The 19,694-nt window shown below is 38.1% G+C and overlaps 1 protein-coding gene across 1 annotated transcript in view; it reads right to left on the reverse strand.

Annotated features, from left to right (window-relative positions):
* Nucleotides 1–6,958: 6,958 nt before the first annotated feature.
* Nucleotides 6,959–19,694, reverse strand: part of AASDHPPT (aminoadipate-semialdehyde dehydrogenase-phosphopantetheinyl transferase) — a 30,705-nt gene continuing 17,969 nt past the window's right edge. The window contains exons 5-6 of the mRNA XM_069883544.1: nucleotides 15,473–15,550; nucleotides 6,959–10,940 (exon numbers count right to left, since the gene is read on the reverse strand). Coding sequence (XP_069739645.1) covers nucleotides 10,770–10,940; nucleotides 15,473–15,550 — 249 coding nt within the window. The 3' untranslated portion in view covers nucleotides 6,959–10,769. The remainder of the gene's footprint in view (nucleotides 10,941–15,472; nucleotides 15,551–19,694) is intronic.

Consider the following 19,694-nt stretch of genomic DNA (forward strand, 5'->3'; position numbering starts at 1 on the left):
CACTGTTCAATGTAAAGGTAACTCAAGCACCTCCTTCAAGGCTGTAAACTCTCTCCACAGTCTCATGTATCCAGCAACTTTGATTGGCATATGAATGGATTTGACTGGATATGGCAGCTTTGAGGTGTGTAGCTCCTGGGGTCTTTCTGCAGCTGTCCCAAGATGTTTAAGATCCATAGAAATAAGTAGTAAGGAAACACTTTGAAGGTATTGTTCTAGATTGCTTCATCCCCTTTCCAATAATCATAATCCGTTTCAATTGCTTGTGGCTGCCACGCAGACCTTACACATCCAATGGAAGAGAAGTAGCAGGCTGGTTATACATCAAGATACCATGGCTTTTGAAGTTAGAAATAGCTTTCAAATTCTCCTTTGATTACAGCTTCATTCATCATGCAATGCAGGTCAGTTACCAGAAGGTCAATATCGAGACACACAATCCCCTATCAGAGATGCCATAAGGAGGTGTTTGGTCTAATAATTCTGTTACATAAAGATGGAAGAGAAGAAACAGCTCAGTTTATTTTCTTTTTTTGGAGAGAAATACTCTCATGGTAAAATAATAGAAAACAATTTTAGTACAGAAAATAATAAAATCATAAGCAATTTCCTTTTTATGCATAATTAAGCCAGTCGCTCTCGCCGTTCCTGTGGTATATAACATAAATCATTGACAAAAAATTACAGTATAAAAGAATCTTTTGAAAGCCCTAAGCTAACATAAAACTATTCATTTGTCACATTAAACAGACAATTAACCAAGTACTACAGCTTCGTTTTGTGGCCTCTAGCTACTACTACCTACTACATTTTTATACCTCTGAGAAATTATTCTATCCTGACAAATTTCAAAATATCTTACAATTAAGAATTATACTTTATGCACGCTTTATGCGAAATGATCTCATCAAAAGCTCCAGTTGCAGTCAAGCTGTTCACACATACCTTGGAAAGCAGCTCTCTTTTTTGACTTACCATATTGCTGGGGTGCCTATTTTTTGAAGTTCTTCGGTGAGATATCTGGTTTTTCACAGTCTTTTGGCTAGTATCAACCATCTCAATGAGGACGCTTAACTGTCCTCTGCAGGATTTCAGCATTTCCATCAAACTGATGATTTGAACATTTTTGTTTGAATTGACTAAATGCAAGACCACCTTCAATGTTATTAAGTGACATAAGTTACTTTTATAAAAGGTTATCCAAGTTCATCAATGAACAGCTTTATTGGCTCGCAACTGATTGTAAGAACTGGACACAGGGAGACCTGCCTGTGGTGGGAGGTCCCAAGGGTCAGAGCCATAACACCCCACGGAGAGCTCACAGAGCTCACATGCAGTTGACTCCTTCACTCTGCCTGGGCTTTCTTTATGTCTAGTCTAAATCTCAGAAAAAACTAGATATAAGGAAGAATTTCTTCACGGTGATAGTGGTGAAGCACTGGCCCAGGTTGCCCAGGGAAGCTGTGGATGCCCCATCCCTGGAGGTGTTGAAGGCCAGGTTGGATGGTGCCTTGAGCAGCCTGGTCTGGTGGGAGGTGTCATTATCCATGGCAAAGGGGTTGGAACTGGATAATCTGTAAGGTCCCTTCCAACCCAAAGTATTCTATGATTCTGTGATTCTAGATGAAAAGAAAGTGGCAGGCTGGTGTCTAAATCCATTCAGGCACAGTCTGTAGCTGAAAGCTATTCTGCTAGCAGTGACCATGTGTGGATGCACCCAGGAACCTTCACAGTGGATTATGTTGATTTCTGCTTGAACATTAAGCTGCTAAAGCCTCAAGGATCCATTTATGTCTTTCCAAAACCCGTAGACCCAGCTGGAGTAACAATTTTTCATCTCTGTAAAAGCTTGAATCTAGGGGCTTTGAGGCACTAAACGGGGCAAACCACTGGATTATAGAGAAGTATCAGCCCATTATACAAATGAGAAAACAAACATATTGATAATTCGCTGAAGGTCCTATGGGAAGGGGAAAACAGTGCAAGTGAGACCTGTGAGGCACAAAACCAGGCAATTTTCTTGTCTTGTTATAATGTCAGGTCCTTTCTCACAAGGATACATTAAAGATTTTGAATGAACCAAAGTAGCAACATAACTTGACTGTGACTCTGCTGTTCAAAACAAAGCAGCCATCACCTCTGCAGGAACCTGGATGAGTGTATTCCAGCCTGGAAACTCTCATAGAGTAGCTTGAGCTACTCACTGGATGTACCTTCATCATAGAATCATAGAATCATAGAATCATCAGGTTGGAAAAGACCCACCGGATCATGGAGTCCAACCATTCCTATCAAATACTAAACCATATCCCTCAGCGCCTCGTCCACCCGTCCCTTAAATACCTCCAGGGAAGGTGACTCAACTACCTCCCTGGGCAGCCTGTTATCACCTCTGTAATTAGCACATGGCAGCATCACAAAAGAGACCTCAGCCTGCAGAAGATAAAAATTGCCTGGCCAAGAAGTTGTAGGTTAAGCAGGAAAGCATGGTAAGCAGAGGCCATATACCCTAAGCACAAGTGAATTACCTTTTAGTTCATGCATACACTCACATTTAATTAAGTTATGTTATTGTCAAGCCTTTGGCCTGCTGCCTGCTGTATAAAAATTACTGGCATAGATGTTCTGTAATTCTATTACAGACTTACTAATTCAAATGGATGAGCAGGCAGGCATAAAACCAGCTAGAAATCTCAACATAAAACCACCTCTAGGCTAGGCAGAGAAACACAATACACCAAGGTGGAAGAGCCTAACAGTGATATCTCCTTTCACAGGAACCACCCAAGATCTATAGTGTATAGACCTCTCTTTGGTGAATTATCAGCCAAACAGCCAAGTCTGTCTTGTATCAGCACAATGACCTGTGATCATCCCCCACGTACAAGAACAACCTCATCTGAGTTCGAAGAAACTGCCGTTGGATTATTAGGTTTGTCATTGGTGGGATTCAATTATTTCTGTATTATTAGTGCAAGAGTGATGCAAAGGGGCTCCAGCTGAGACCAGACCTCCACTTTACTAAGTACTGAGAGACAGTTTCTTTCTCCAAAGAGACTTGCAGTTTCAGCTGATGATAGGCAGGCAGAAGGGAAACAGAGACATCAAGAAGTGATTTTGCTATGGTTGCACAGAAATACAGCCAACAGGCAAAAGACTATCTCTAAATGACACTTTTAGATTACCAGGTGTCCAGTTGTAACATAACCAGGAGCTCTTGCTTGATTAAAGTAGAAGCAAAGCCTTTTTAGACCTAAACATGAACAAAAAGTCATAGAAAAAATACAAGAAAAAATATGTTAGAAATACAGAAATGTTACACTTCAGAAACTGGAGGGAGAAAAATATTTCAACACCAGAATCAGAAGACTCGTTCTAAACTCCCACCAGCACCATTGTCCTGTACCATTTCTAATAGAAAGTACGTGGTTTTATTTCTATTGAGGGAAAAAAAAAGACAAATTGAAGACTTATTTTAGAATCCATAAACCTTAGAACAATGGCTTTCACCACAAAAAAATACACTGTTCTACATAGAACTGGGTTTTAGCTGCTGCTGCACTTACATTAAGAATCACAGAATGGTTTGGTTTGGAAGAGAACTTAAAGACCATCCACTGCCACCCCCCCTGCTATTGGAAGGGACACCTCCCTTCAGACCAGGCTGCTCAAGGTCCCATCCAACCCAGCCTTGAACACTTCAAGGGAGGGACCATCCACAACTTCTTCTTCCTCTAAAGTCTTGTTTGATGCCAGCTCAGGTACTAGACTGGTTTACAGTCCTTGGCCACCCTCACTCCTCTTACCAGTTTCCTTGGCTAATCAGAGCTGTCAGTAGTTACTCGGATATAACATGCTCACCAGCTTTTCAAACCAACAGTTTTTTTGCTACCTGCCAACTCACAATGTCAACAGACTTTTTCAGAAGCCTTCATTTTCGGAAACGGTTGCATCTGGACTCTTGTTGAGAAGACCTGCTAGAAACTTAAAACATATTTCAAATATACACTCTAAAGATACCTCAGCTTTTTCTCTGGATGTTTCACTGGATGTTGAACTAGAAAAGCCTTTAAGACCTATGGGCTAAACCAAAATAAATTTAATGCAGTCTTGTTTCTTAGGTTTCTGTTGTCAACTTCCCTCATACAAAGGGTCGATCATTAAATGACACAGAAAAAAAAAATTAAAATCTATAAACTTCTTTTAATATTATTTAATTACTGTATTTTTAATAAAAATTTCTAACTGATGAAAAAATTTACATCTTAACCTGCTCCTCCTGTTTGTTCAAGGCACTGGTTTTCCCCTGCTGCTGAGCCTTAAATTGTCTCTTGCCTCAGCCAAATGCATTTGTATTGTTTTTATTACTTGCTCTTGTAGATCTTTTCTTCTACTTCTCAGTTACTGAGTTAATAAAGATAGGGTAAGTTTCTAGTTCTTTTAAAGCTGGCTATGTGTATATCATATACATATAAAACATAAAAATAAATGTATATATAAGAATAAGTGTGTGTTTATGCTACGTACCCATAGCAAATCTCTGATCTATCTGTCAGTGACAAACTGTAGTCTGAGAACAAATGAGTTTAAACACATTGTGTGGCTGGAACAGATACATTTGCATTAACACATTTAAATTTTAATGCAACAGTATTTTTATTTCCTTTTTAAAAGCTCTTTATACAAACTCAACAACTCAATCAATGCTGCTCTCAAACTGCTGTCACGCTGGAAAAAAACAACCAAGAATGTAAACATTTTATCACATTGTTTCAGAAGTCCCCAAACTGACCTTTACAAATAAATTAAGATATATTTTAAAATTCCTGGCACATACAAGGTTTCTTCACTATTCCAGCAGCCCTTTTTTCTGGGACAAATTATTGCCTTCATTTGACATGACTTTCTTCTTTTAACTGAAGATTCAGCTCGGTGGATAAGACTTATTTTCTGATTACTTAAAGGCATTTATATGACCAGCGTTACACAGCTCTGCGGCCAGCACGCCTGACTTCACCCACACCAACTGGAACCCCTGGGCTCTGACTGCAGTGGGCAGTTTGCTGCTGTCTCTTTTTATCCTGAAAGGTGACTGAGAGATAACAATGATTTCTGTAAGCAGGAGCTGCCTGATTGCCCCAGCTTAAATGCAATAGAATATCGTACTGCACTTTGGGGAAAACATTCTAAATTAACAAGGCCAATTATTTAAAGATCTTAACAAGTAATTAGGCAGAAGCAATGATATCAGAAAGATTAGTCTATGTGTAATATGTTGCTTTCATTCACATGGGAATTTTAATTATGGTATAAGCAAGTACACAGCTGACATGTGACCTTTACCCACACACAATTTTACTATATAAAATTAATCAAATACGCTTTCCTAATGTTTTATAGGTAGCTAATTAATTGTAGATCACATAACTGTCACAAAATTAACAAAATGCTTTTATGTAGGCAGTAAGCACTGCTTGCTGAGAATATTACTCTATGCAGTAGACAGTTTTTGAACTCAAAACACCCAGGAAAACTCCATTTTTCTTACAAAGAGACTGGTGACCTCATTGTTTATGCCATTCACCATACCTTTCACAAAAGCTCTCAGTTGATGAGGAGTACATCATGCAATCAGCTGATGCACAGACTAAGAATTCACTCACTTGATGGTAGCAATGATAAATTACAGAAAATGATGATGCTGAAGCTGAGAAAATACAGGATATTCACTTTAAAGGAGAAGGTAGCATTTTCAGGTTTTTTTCTATCTGCTGTTTCAAATTCAAACTCATTTAAATATATGAAACGCCACTCTAGAATGAAAAACAATGACTGCATTTTTTAACTACTTATAGCTACTTACACTGATACAAACTAGAGAAGAAAACACAGGTCTATCCTTAACTGGATGATAAGATGCTCTATATAAAGTGTTTGTGTCTATATATATAAATATGCGTGTAATAATTGTAAAAAATTCTTATATAACATAGATAATACATGACATTGTTAATACATTACATATACAGCACACAATAAGCATTATGCAATGGCAAATAACATCTGCCATCATACTTATAAAGGACATTAATATTTATTTTAGGTTTTTTCCACTTCCTCGACACTGCAGTCCCCTCTGCACCAGTTATTCAGATTGCCATCTATGGTGCCTTCAAGCCAAAACCAGCAAACAGTGATGAGAAAAGCCATTAGTAAATTCATAGCATCGTAGAATGGTTTGGGTTGGAAGGGACCTTAAAGGTCATCCAGATCCAACCCCCTGCCATGGGTAGGCACACCTCTCACCAGACCAGGCTGCCCAAGGCACCATCCAATCTTGCCTTCAAGGCAACCTGTGCCTCACTGATCCAAACCAATTTTTTCCAGATGTTTTAAAGAAAACCCTTGTGCAAAAGCACTTCTTCTGTGTGAATAAGCTCCTACTACAACATGAAGAACCTGCGTTCTACTAGAGTTCCAAAATTCTCCAGAAATTTCCCTTCATTGGCAAGTACCACTTTGCAAAGCTGCAGCCTTGTACGTAAAAATACTTCCCTTCATACAAACATTAAACCCTGCACTACAGCAATCTAAACCAAACGATGAGACACTCATTGTAACGTAGTATACAACATTATGTCATGGTTATGCCAAGAAAATAGGTTGCACGTTGTTTAAATTAAAGTATCAGGAAGAAACAAGCAAGTGGTCTCGGAAGACTGGAATACACCTGGTCTTACAAGAACACCACAGAGTGGACAGCTGGTCTACACCGCTGTATCATAATTCATTAAAGGATGTCCTAGGAGCATAAAGTTTTGTGTTCCTATAAATTGTATCAGAAATAACAAAGGGAGTTAGGTAAGTGGCTCAGTAACCCCACCTATGTCTGGATCTAAATAATATCGAGATAACAAAATAACTCAGAAAGGTAGAATCATAAATAGGCAACACAAGGTCAGAACACAAACACAAAATAATTCATTTTATTTCAATGAATAAATTAACCTCAATCTTAGCAGAAACAGGAGTCATACATAGTATCTGGCCATAAAAACTGTCAGTAGAGCACAAGAAAATAACATATTACAAAAAAAGGGACTTTTTGAAAGAAAATCTCTTAAATGTTGTCTCTCTTGAGAAGAAATTAGAAGTTATTTTCATGCCTACATTTTCTATAGAGTGTAGAGCAATCCAACACACCCATATTCTGGAGGAATGAGAAGCATGTACATTTGATTAACATCAGCGCATTTGATCCTATAATACAGTAACAATATACATTATGCATAGGTTTACAGACATTGGGAAAGGCTGAGTGAGTTCATCTGATCCACTTCTTCAAGCTAGACTTTTACACCTCATGGCAGCAGTCTCATCACACAGCTGCAAATTGTCTTGAACACAGTTTTATGTCCTGAAGTTCCTAATTCACTCTAACATTTTCTGTGTAAGATACACAAAGGTTTAAACATGATAATATATCCAAACTAAAACACACTTATGCACTTTTGCCAATCTGTCCACTGAAAACCTAAAATTTTTAAAAGTTTATTGGCAGGTCAGAGACAGTTAACAACCGTTCCTCAGAAACACTGAGTTGGTCTGTGGTCTAGGGCAGCGGATCTGATCTAAGTCTGTACTTTGAGAAACAAGGAAGCTGGTCAATCCCGTTCCATAAAGAAATTACTATCTAGCTACAGAACCTGCTGGGAAAGGCTCACGTGGATCAGATCTTGTGATTTGCAGCTTCTTACTCTCTGGAATCCAGGTACATGATATAGTCATGTGTAGGGCAGTATATAAAAAACAAAACAAATAAAGGAATGGAGCTCTTGAGAAAGAACCTGTAGGCCAGATTGCTTCTAGGCATAACTAGGGCTTTTCTTACAGACAGGAGAGTGCTGGGAGATCAGCAAAGTTCAGCTCATCTGCACTGGACTGGGCCAACAACCTGAACTAAAGAGGGGAGCTGGAGCTGGACCAGTATCTCTAAAAATGACAGAGACACTCTACGGACATTAAGACTGTATTCTGAGGAAATGAAAAGGCGTCATGTGTGGATATAGGGCTTAATTTTTTACATAACAGAAAGTGTGATGGTGAAATAAAAAAATAAATCTTATAGCTGTGAGATTACATCAACATATTAGTACACAGTAGCAACATTGATTTCGCTATGTGCCTCTACGGTACACAGATGCCCTTAAGAACATTTTGATGACTTTAAGAAGGATCATACACATTCATAAAGAGTTGAAGCACCTTGCTGGCCTTTAGCAGCATGCTTTTAACTGATTATTCAATAACTATACACCTCTTCTTCCTCATACTGGACAAAGCAAGTGTAAAATTTCCGTCTGTTTGCACTGACACTAAAAAACCAGAATCAAGTGGCCCTTCACAAGGCACTGCCATCACCTGACCTTACTGCTACCTAAGGTTAAAAAAAAAAAAAAAAAAAGAGGTTAATGTGAGAAACTGCAATTTTCTAGATAATTTGGTCTGGATTGTTAGAAACTACACTTCTACTTCATGGAAAGTTAAACAAAACAAATGCCTTTGTTTTTCTAGCCTTTCTAATTAGATGTAGTCCTGAAAATTATCATATTCCTGGCAAGCAAACCAAGTGTAGTTTTCTGATTTAACAAAATTGGCAGGTCTTCTACTTACATGCAGGCACAGTATTAAAAACAATTTGAGTAATATTTTTTAAACCCTTTCCAATGAGAGAAAAAAAATGTTTTGAGAGACTGAAACCAGGCAAAAAAAAAAAATCTCAAATATTAAATCAACTCCTTTACCCCAAATAATCTAGATCTGAAAATTCTCTATTAATCTCATCTCAGATTTGCAGTTCATTTCACTGCAAAAAAAGCTGGCAATTTAAACTGGCTAGTACGGCTGGAATCAATGGCTCCTCCAGCCACAGAGCACAGTACTCTCCAACTTCTCCTACTCTGAATAGATCTCCTTATTCCTCAGACTTTCAAAACCTGTAGCAGAGCAAGTACAGTCTTTCACCTTGGCAACACTTCGAGTTATCTCAGCTCTTAAGCACTATCATGTGCTTGTTCATCTGGGATTACAGCACATTTCAGGTAGAGTAGAATGTAAGAGAGAGTCAACTGAATCAGTTAGAAATACCCTATTCCATTAAATAAAATTATATATGTACTAAATAGCCTTTTCTAGCCTCCATGGAATGCCAATTATTTATTGCAAGCTGTGTTTAATTTAAATAAACAGTCTGGAATAGTTAACTTACAATTTGTTTATGAATTATTCTGTATTTCTGTTAACTTCAGATTTGAAGTTACTGAAGATCTAATTAAACCTCTGTGGAGTCTGGAGTGAAGAGTCACTGCTTCACTGATTTGCAGTTTTGGAGGGAAAAAACACAAACCACCAAAAACTATGATGAGCATGCAAGATGAGTGTCATTGAAATGGAAACAAAATATTAGTAAGAAGTGGTAGAAGTGGGAAAGATTAACAGCATACTGGAATTCAGAATTATCTACACCCAAACTCCAAAGGCTTGTATAATATTGTAAAACTCGCATCCTCTTCTATCTAAACTTTTTTGTATCTTTTTAATAACACATGATTACACTACAAAGAGATCCTCCCTCTATCAGAATACAGGGTGCAGTCAAGTTGTAACAAACTCAAATTCACTGAAAATCTGTATCTAATTCCAGGACAGAAATTAACTGGTTTTGGTTGGGAAAATAATTCAATTCAGTAGAATTCATTCTGTTCAGTATACTTCCTTCCTTATATTTAGATGAACTGGAATGTATTCATGACTTCTAGAAAGAAAAGTGAGAGATAAGGCAGAAAATGGGTTGTTTTGAAAAAGAAAAATGAAATACTGTAAGGGAGCACGTAAGACCTACAGATCTCCTGCAGAAATTTTAATTTACTGTAAGGCAATAAAATATTCTGTCTTTCAATGTCATGAGACTATTTGGAAAAAAAAGGAAATGGGGTTTTCATTGCAGCGTCCCTCCGGCCCCATGACTTAGTCTCTATGACAGTACAGATGTAAAGGCAAGGCTAGGAAAATCAAAGTACTGTTTGGCTCATGCCTATTGCTAAGAGAAAAAATACAAAAAGAACTGTTAATAACCATCTCCTAAATTATATACAAGTAGCTTTAATTAACAAAGATTGTAAGGGAAAAGGATATGAAATACTTATAAATTAATTCCCTGCCTCAAACTAGTTTTGCACAGATGTAGTTCCAAGATGACTAAGATTCAGACTTCCTCAGACTGCTACTACACAAACTGTTGTACAAACACTTGCACCATATAATAACAGCTACAGGATTTGTAACAGTTTTTCTGAATTTGTTCATGTTCCTGAGAACAAAGCTATTATTTTTGTAAGAGACAAGGATGTATCATAAGCTTCATTATAAATGTAGTAGAGAAATACATTTTTTATATTAAACGTTTGTTGACTAATCAACATCCTTGTAACCATGCTCCTTGTTTCTAGCATGGGTATTGAAGTGTAAGAACCACAGGCGTGGATAAGCAAAAAAGCACATAGTCAGCTCAGATTTTTCACTCAAAATCCCTGCAGCAAGGAAACATGCATCTTCATTAAGTTATCAATAAAGAATGCCTGTTTTAAAAAGGTGAAGATCAGACTCATAGTTTAAATAAGGAAAAATACGTTTCATTTACACACGTTCACTATTCTCACACTGTGAATTACATAGATTAACAGCAACTTTGACAATTTTCTTTCTTTCTCTTATAAGCATTCTTGTCTTGAATGCGAGTTCTGTTTCAATGGATTCTCCTGCTTAGAACAAAAATTATCCCAATACGCAGAATCCTCAGGTGCGACTGGAATACCGGATGCAACTAAATCTTCAAAAGTCAATAATGTAAACTGTGGTTGGTTGGGCTCCAGGGAAGGTACCTAAGGAAAATCCATATTAGTATTCATGTATTAGTATTATATGAATTGATATATTTCAATTTTCTTCCTGCAATATTCCCTATCCAGTTCAAACTTCACATTGCTTACTGAAAAAGAAAGAAAATATTCCAGTTGAGAACAATGTCATTGTCCCCAATTTAGGCTCTATAGTACTAACAAAGCACGTAACAGGCCACACCAAAAAAGCGAGTTTTTCTTTGAAACTCAGTTCAGAAAACTGAAAGAATACAGAATGTTGTAAATACACAGAATGAGTTTTTAAGTCCAGAAAAAAAGAAAGGAAAAAACCACCAACAAGCCAAAACAAACTGTACTTTATTCTCCAGCACACATGATTATTTGAGATGACAGTGTGAGGATTTATTCCACTAACAGTGTGCCTAATCATTCCTCACTGAGGTTTCACATGCTTCTCTCAAACTCATGTTATTTCAGGACAAAAGTGGTCACAATCAACCCACAATTCCCCATGTTAAATCCAGGTTAGATGCAGACTGAGATATTGCAGATGAGAGTGACGTGGTCTCTGTGTTAGTTCCATTACTTCAAGAGAAGTCACACTTAAGAATTAAAAAAAAAAGGTTTGTTTTTTTTTGAGCACATGTTACTGTTTAGCTGGTTGTATGCTATCTGCAAGTGTAATTCTTCCCAAACAGCAGGGCAAACAGTACAGCTGCATGAATTGAACACGAATACAGCTGATCCTTCTAAATGCAGCATTTGCTCAAGCAACATATTCTTAATGTTTTCTATCTGTTAGAATTCAGCAGGGTTACTCTGCAGTGTGGTTATTCAGTTCATCACACAAACTGACACATTTTTCCTGCGGGCTAAAGTACTGTTAACTTCTTGGGGAGCGAATACTGGCTCTGATCATTAATGAAGATGTTAAACAAGACTGGATCCAGTATTGACCCCTGGGATACGTCTCTAGCTACCGGCCTCCAACTGGACTTTGTGCCACTGACCATCACCCTCTAGGCTCAACCATTCAGCCAGTTTTCAGCTCACCTCACTGGAAGTCCCTTGAGCTTGGAGGAGATGTTTTTTGAATATTAAGCAGCTTTCTCGGGGCCCACTCACTTCCGAGGCCTTATGCCATGGGACTATTCCAAACAGATTTTTGATGAGCTAAAAGCCTGATCTCAATTCCAGGGTGCGAGCCCTCCTCCCTACCCCCAGGATCCTGAACTCCACCACCTCAAATTCACTATAGACAAGACTGTCTTTGACCGTCACATCTCCAAGAAGATCCTCTGTGTTGGTGAGCAGGCCCAGCAGAGCAACTCTTTTAGCTGGTCCCTCTATCAGAGGAAGATGTTGTCAATGAACTCCAGGAACCTCCTAGATTGCTTATGTCCTGTTGTGATTCTGTTGGGAATGATGACCAGGGACTGTGAATGGGAGGCTGCTTCTATCTGTCTGCAGAGGGCCTGATCCACTTGTTCTTTCTGGCCATGTAGCATAAAACAGACACCCACTATAATGTCACCTTGACTTACCCTCTTTTTTATCCTAATGCAGAAACTCTCAGCTGGCTCCTCATCAACCCCCAGGCAGACACATTCATTCTAGATGCTCTCTCATGTAAAGGGCAACTCCTGCTTCTCATCTTCCCTGCCATTCCTTCCTAAGTAGCCTGTACCTCTTGATTGAAACACTCCAGCCATGGGAGGCATCATAGAATCGTAGAACAGTTTGGGTTGGAAGGGACCTTAAAGATCAGCTAAGTCCAACCCCTCTGTGATGGGTAGGGACACATTCCACCACGTTTCCATGATCCCAACATGATCATAGCCCTGCAACTGCACACTGGTGTCTAATTCATCATGTTTGTTCCCCATACTGTGTATATTGGTGTACAGGCACTTTAGAAAGGCACTCCAGCATGTTGAGTACCTGGAGAGGGCTTGGAGGATTGGTTCATAATGATACCCTGTAGGCACTTGCTTGCTTACGTCCAAGTGCTGAAGGTGACTCTGTCAGGCCCATTTTGTTGATTTTGTTATCCCTTCCTGTCACATCAATGAAGGCAGGTCACTAACTAGGTAAAAGAGCAAAAACATCTATGCTCCACTTTAGTGTTTGAGCAGTGAACTGTTGTTAGGAACAAATGGACAGACAACAAAACGGTTTGTGTTTCTTCCAACAGCACAGCAAACATCAAAGTTTTCCAATGCAGACTGAAGCAAAAGTTAATTGAGCTGCTTGTCACTATATAACACCATGTCACTTCTGTAAGGATAGACATTCTGGCATTTTGGAGATGCGGTAAAGCTAGAGGAACTATGCCTAAAGCCATGTGAGTTACATCACAGATGCATACCAAACATGAACTAAGCCTCGGAGCTACGAAGATTCTTAGCAGATCTAGTTTGAACTTCAGCACATGCTTGTCTGAAGACAAGTGTGTTCTGACTGAATTCATCACAAGACTTGTGAAATTTAGCAGGTGATAGACTGAAAGATATTTTATAGCCCAGACTGGAATTATAAAGAATTATAAACTTCACCATCTTACACTGAGACTTGCCTAGGATCATAGAATCACAGAATCACAGAATCATAGAATCATAGAATCATAGAACAGTTTGGGTTGGAAGGGACCTTAAAGATCATCTAGTTCCAACCCCCCTGCCATGGGCAGGGACATGTCCCACTGGATCAGGCAGCCCATCGCTGTCTAGATCTAGGTAAAGGCACAGATAAATGTTCTGCCTCTTCAAGCACACAGCAATCACTAGCATACATTTTGTTAAGACTTTTCAACACCAGGGAATTTAAATTATAGTACTATAAAGTAATAATTGGTCTTTCCTGTGAATTGTAGGTAGTTGCTATCAAGGTAGGAAGAAAACTCACTGCAAGTACATGCTCTGCACACAGGATGTAATGAATTACTCCTATGAGAGCAGAGAGGGAACAGAGATAAGCACTGACATCCTGAAGCAATTGTATAATGTCCACATGCTCAATTTTTTTAAATGAAGACTAAGAACACCTTTTCCTTCCAACACACCTGGCAATAAAGAGAATCCTTTTTTACAGTTCATTTATAAAGAGAGAAGGCCACTCTAATTTCCTCTGCATTCCTGTTAGAAGGAGTCCTGGAAAGGCACAATGCAATAGTACAGAAATTTTCACTTCATTTCCACATTGGGGAGTCACAGAATGCTCACTTGTCCTATTTAAAATGACCTTTTTTCAGTGAATTGAGTTAATGAAATTTAGGTCATCACAAATTTAGCCAGTGGACAAGTATGCCTTTGACACTTTTCTTGATTCAAAGACTTTTCATCATAACTCTTGACACCATGCCTGTTCTTTCAATGATAATTTTAAGGTGTGTGACTGTGACAATGAAGGTCAATATTTAAAAATCCTGGATTTTTGTAGAATACTAGGGTAACTGTCTTTAGAAATAATGGCCACCGTCTTTTCACCTCAGAGCAACATTCATCAGTATTCCTGTAGGAGGGATGATATGCAGCCCCATGGGTTTATGTCCTGTCAAACAGAAAGCACGTATTTTCTTAAAGAATATTTGAACACTGATCTGCCATAGTAAATCCTCAAAGGTAGTTTATACCTTTTTTAATCTAACCAATACCAGTTAAAAGGTCTGCCTCTGTGTTATCCATGAACACAGACTCAAGACTTCATGACCATGATAGAAGCGTGGACACTTTCTTCCTTTTATCAATTCATACACTAATTATTGTTGTTCTAGTTCCTGGCAGAATCTGCATAGACAAAAACACATAAACCATTTTCTTGCGAGCAGCTAAAACACCACAGATGAACCTGGCAATTTGTCACACTCTCCTTTGCTGACTGTGTGGCTGTTTTGGCCACAACTTGTCAGTCTACCTCAAATTTGACTCTTCTTGCTATTTTCATGATCAAGGTCTTTGTTAAATTGCATAGAAAATCCAAAAAGCTTTTAAGTAGCTTTGCTGCTTCTTTCAATAAAGAGATGACATGGAATAAAGACTAACACTGCTGTTCTTCCCATCTGTTGGTTGTTGCTCGTCCTAAAGGTTATATTGTCATAATGGTGTTTGAGAGACAGATCTGCTCTGGGATACATGCAATGACAGCCCTCGTTAAAATGAACTTGGTGAGGTGCCATACTAGTTTAGCAGTCCAGATTGGTTCACTGTCTTGAATTTCCTCTGTGAAAACCGTCTTTCCCATGCAAAGCAGGCTGTGACAAAGATCATTTAATCTTCTCTTGAATGAACACACTGAATGCTGTAACACATGCATTCCAGATTTGACGTTACCTGTTGCTGTCCTCTGAAACCATTTCTCCCTCCCATAACTTTCCCAAAATAGGCACAACATAACTAGAAGTAACAGTTCAGAAACAATCTGGTTAATTCTGTGCTTACGATAAGCTTTCTCCTTGGCCCGGCTTTTGAGATAACACGCTTTTAGCTTTAGTATCAGACTAAGTTCATGTTCAAGAGGTTAGTTACCAAGACCTAAAACATTTCATCATTTCTTACATCAGATTGCTTCTGTCCAAATTCCTCCTGTTTCCCGAGAGCTACGGCAACATGATGATGGTCATCTAATCGGGTTTCCTGGTAAAGATGAAAAATAGCAATGTAAATGCATTTTCTTTTTACTGTTTCCAGCAAAGACTATATAAATGTTTAGAACATGGTTCAGAAAAACAGCAGAGCATATTTTAACATACTTGAAAATAATGACATTCAAAAAGTAACAGCCAACTTCGGCAGTTTTGTTGCAGAGCTCAAGGATGTAGATACGTGGAAAAGTTAGCAGGGCTGAACTAATTACTATAGGTTACAAATATTTCACCCATTTGTAGATATTTATATTCAAGTCTGTGACCTTAGCATTCCTTCACCTGTCCCTTCTTAGTCACAAGCCTTATAATCCATCCCAGATATCTGCTTTCCAATGAGATAAACTGTGCACTTCTGGGAGGTATTCTGAAAAAACAACAGTGTAACTGTAGACTTAAACCAATAATTCTCTCCCTCTTCATGTCAGACAGCATGTTAAGTTCACAACTTCAAATTTCTGACATAGCAGTCTGAGCACTCCACTGTATGAATAAGAATCAGCTTTCTTCAAAAAACATTTTTAGATACACAACCATATATTTAGTCATACAGTTTATTTAATAGCTTTGTTTGAAAGGGTTTTCTTATAGAAAGGCTAAGAATTCATTGTAAACAATTAATTTCAGAAAAAAAACTTGTATACAGTGTTTCTGAATAACGTTTACTCTATAGTCAAGTCATAATCCAGTGGTTCTTTTTTAAAAAATACATGGTGGGGGGGAATTTTCCCTGTTTGTTTTTCCAAAAATTTTTGCAAAACTTTGTGCAAACTTTCTAAAATGGAAATCAAAAATAACAGGAATTTTCCTTAGAAAAATGAACAATTTAGATATCACCATTAATCTGGGAATCAGTTAGTAGCTTGGCTGTTCTCCTGGGAGTAGGGCTGTACCACCAGTTTCCACTTCTTGAGAAATACTCTAACAGCACGATACTATAATATAAACAAAGCATCATGATATCCTCCTCTGTCTTCAGACAGGTTGTTAGCTGCCTTTTCTTTTTCCCTTTCAACCTATGCAAAATGTCTTTTAAAACAATACTGTCAGTCTGCATTAGGCTTATTTACAGTTCACCTACGATATAGGATTTTCAAAGATTTCAGTTGCAAGGATATCATTTCTGTGATTCCCCATTTCTGTGATTTCTGTATATATAAAAGAGTGCCAAGATGCTAAGCTCATATTTACTCAACCAAACTCAGATGATGCAACAGCTGCTTTAGTCATGTGTAGCAGGAATACAACTATAAAGCTGAGGGATTTTGCTGGCAAAGATGCGAGTGTCTTGGCAGATAGATGCTGGTGTACAAGAACTATGTTTTTACTTTCATCTCTCCATCACCAAAACTGTGCCTATTTGACAAATTTATCAGTGAACTTTGTCTCTCTCACCTACTTACAACCAAAATATCAAGCTCACGTTATTTTACCTTTCTTCAAAGCACCAGTAAAAAAAAATTACTACTTCAATTCTGTCTCCGTTAGGAGAAACATTTAATGCATGTAAGAAACTCTAAGAAATCTGCAGTGTAAGTGGTATTTCCCGTGACTACAAGAGCTATAGGTGTACTTACTATAAGGTAGTTTACTAGGTTTTCTATTCCTTTACTAAGGTACATGACTGAAAATATGTCAAGCATAAAGAATGCTGCCTTGGGTTTGATGAAATCTAACCATTTGTCTACATCACACACACTTCCCCAAAAGTAAAAAAAGACTATGAAAATAAGATTTTTGATCAAATGTTGCTAAACTATTTATATAGTTCTACAGTGGCAGTGTTTTCCTGTTTGTCTAGACGGAAAACTGACTACATTCAGTTTTCATTCCTTCCTTTTCTTTCATTTTTCGCGTAGTCAGAAGGTTAGAGACTGATGAGAACAGAGGATGCAACCCACTCCGCAGTGGCGTGCATCGATAATCAGAAGTCTGACAACAACTTTGTTACGGCTTAAGCTTAACATCCTGAAATGTCTTTTTGTGAGGTGAACTTAGGTATCACTTCTTGTTTGTGCAACTGTAAACATATTATAGGTGGTCTTTTACACGTTGTGAATAAAATAATTACTCTGTCAGCTCAAAGCTGCATTTAACAGGCAGTGAAACTTTAGATAATGGGGATCGTTCCCCTGCAGAGACTCAGCCCAGTGGTTGCCCCATCCCTGGAGGTGTTCAAGGCCGGGTTGGATGGAGCCTTGGGCAGCTTTATCTAGTGGGAGGTGTCCCTGCTCGTGTCAGGGGGTTGGAACTGGATGATCTTTAAGGTCCCTTCCAACCCAAACTATTCTATGATTCTATGAAATTCAGAAGGTTCGGACTCATGTACTTCACACATCCTCTGTGATCACAACATTTTGAGTATCGTACAATAAAACCTAACTATGCCCTTCAACTTCTTTTTGCTGCTTCAGAGAAATTTAAGTCCAAAACAAATGCAGAAGGGAAGGAAATCTTTCCTGGCCCCTACTAGGGGGTAGCAAAAACCTTCAGGTATGAAGTTAATGAAACATACTGAAGTAAGATACTTGCTTATCTATTAATCTGGTGATATTGATAAACCAGCTTATAAAATAAATCCAACTTGTTAAATGGAAGTAGATGATTAAAAAAAAGGTGAAAGAGGACAACCGTACAGGAATTCCTCGGAGGTAAAGGAGGAATTCGTTTACCTTTGTTTTGCTAAGATTCCTCTGTATAAATCTGAAAACATATAATGGATCAAAATTTGGTTTTCTCTCCACAGAACCAAAGTGTAACTAGAGCTGTTCACGCTAAGGCACACTGAGACTTATAACGGCCTCATTTAAAAGGTTCACCAGAAGGATGTGTCTGCAATTCAAATCATTCTCGATTCACTCAACAACAGACCGTTTATGAGGAAACTGTACCTTCTCAGCCAGCAGAACTTATTGCTCTGTGAAGTAAAAGTTTTAATTCCTATTTATTCCTGACAATACAACAGGCTTAACTTCCTTACTGAGGGTGAAGGACTCAAGTACAGTTGCTCATCAACACGAATTTTGAAATATGTTTCAAACTGACCCAGGTAATCTCAGTTTGAAATTCATATCCTGGAAGCAATTTGATTGCATACAGAGAAACCAAGGAAATATTTATTGTGAAAGAAGGTAACAACAATTTGTGTAGCAGCAGTGGTGCAGATAATTTTTAATCCCGGAGTGAGATTTAGGACAAATTGAGTGCTTCCTTTATAAACTGGTTGCATCCATAATTGAGGTAAGGATAAAAGCAGAAGTGTCTCATATCTCATTAAAATACTTCTTTAATATAGATTCCAATAAGTGCTACCAACCCATTCTTCCTGATTAATTGTAAAAAACTAGGACAAATAAGGAAAGGGTCATGGATACATGTAACATTTTGCCAATCAGCAATGAGGATTTTTTCCACATATAAAACTTGTCATAATTGTTATCAATCAGCTTCTTTCACTTTTATTAAAATTAAGTAGCACTTCATTCTGTAAGTTTATTTTCTTCAAAGGAAGTGAGCATATAGGATTACTCATAAACAAAAAAAATCATCATCATAATGACTCATCTTAAATTAACATCCTGACACAAACACTGTACCACTCTTCAATAGGCTTGTAAACCTTTAATTATTACTAAAAAACCTCATCTTTTTAAAATAAGCAAAGTATGTACTGTCTATGTGAATAAAGCATATTTAACACATATAGCAGACATAGCTTAAAATTAAATTTACATTTTTCAATTAAGTTTTACTGTATTTCTTCCTCCTACTCCTTCCAAAACCGTTGGAGGGAATCTGAGTAGCACCCTCTACAGCATTGTATGAAAACAAGTGCCTAAAGCTAAACCAATCCATCAAGATCAAACAAGACTTAGCTCTTACTGAGCAACTGTCTTCTATCGAAGCTAAAAAAAATAAATGAGCAGTGGAGAAAATCTCCTAAGCATTCTGCTTAGAGAATTGTCAGCCTCTGGCCTGGACAGGTGCACACTCTCCTGGGTGGAAAAATGGTTGGATGGCCGGGCCCAGAGAGTGGTGGGAAATGGTGTGAAATCCAGCTGGAGGCCAGTGACAAGTGGGGTTCCCCAGGGCTCAGTGCTGGGTCCAGCCCTGTTCAATGTCTTTATCAATGACCT

This window comes from Phaenicophaeus curvirostris, chromosome 1, assembly GCF_032191515.1.
Source record: "Phaenicophaeus curvirostris isolate KB17595 chromosome 1, BPBGC_Pcur_1.0, whole genome shotgun sequence".
Classification (NCBI taxonomy): domain Eukaryota; kingdom Metazoa; phylum Chordata; class Aves; order Cuculiformes; family Cuculidae; genus Phaenicophaeus; species Phaenicophaeus curvirostris.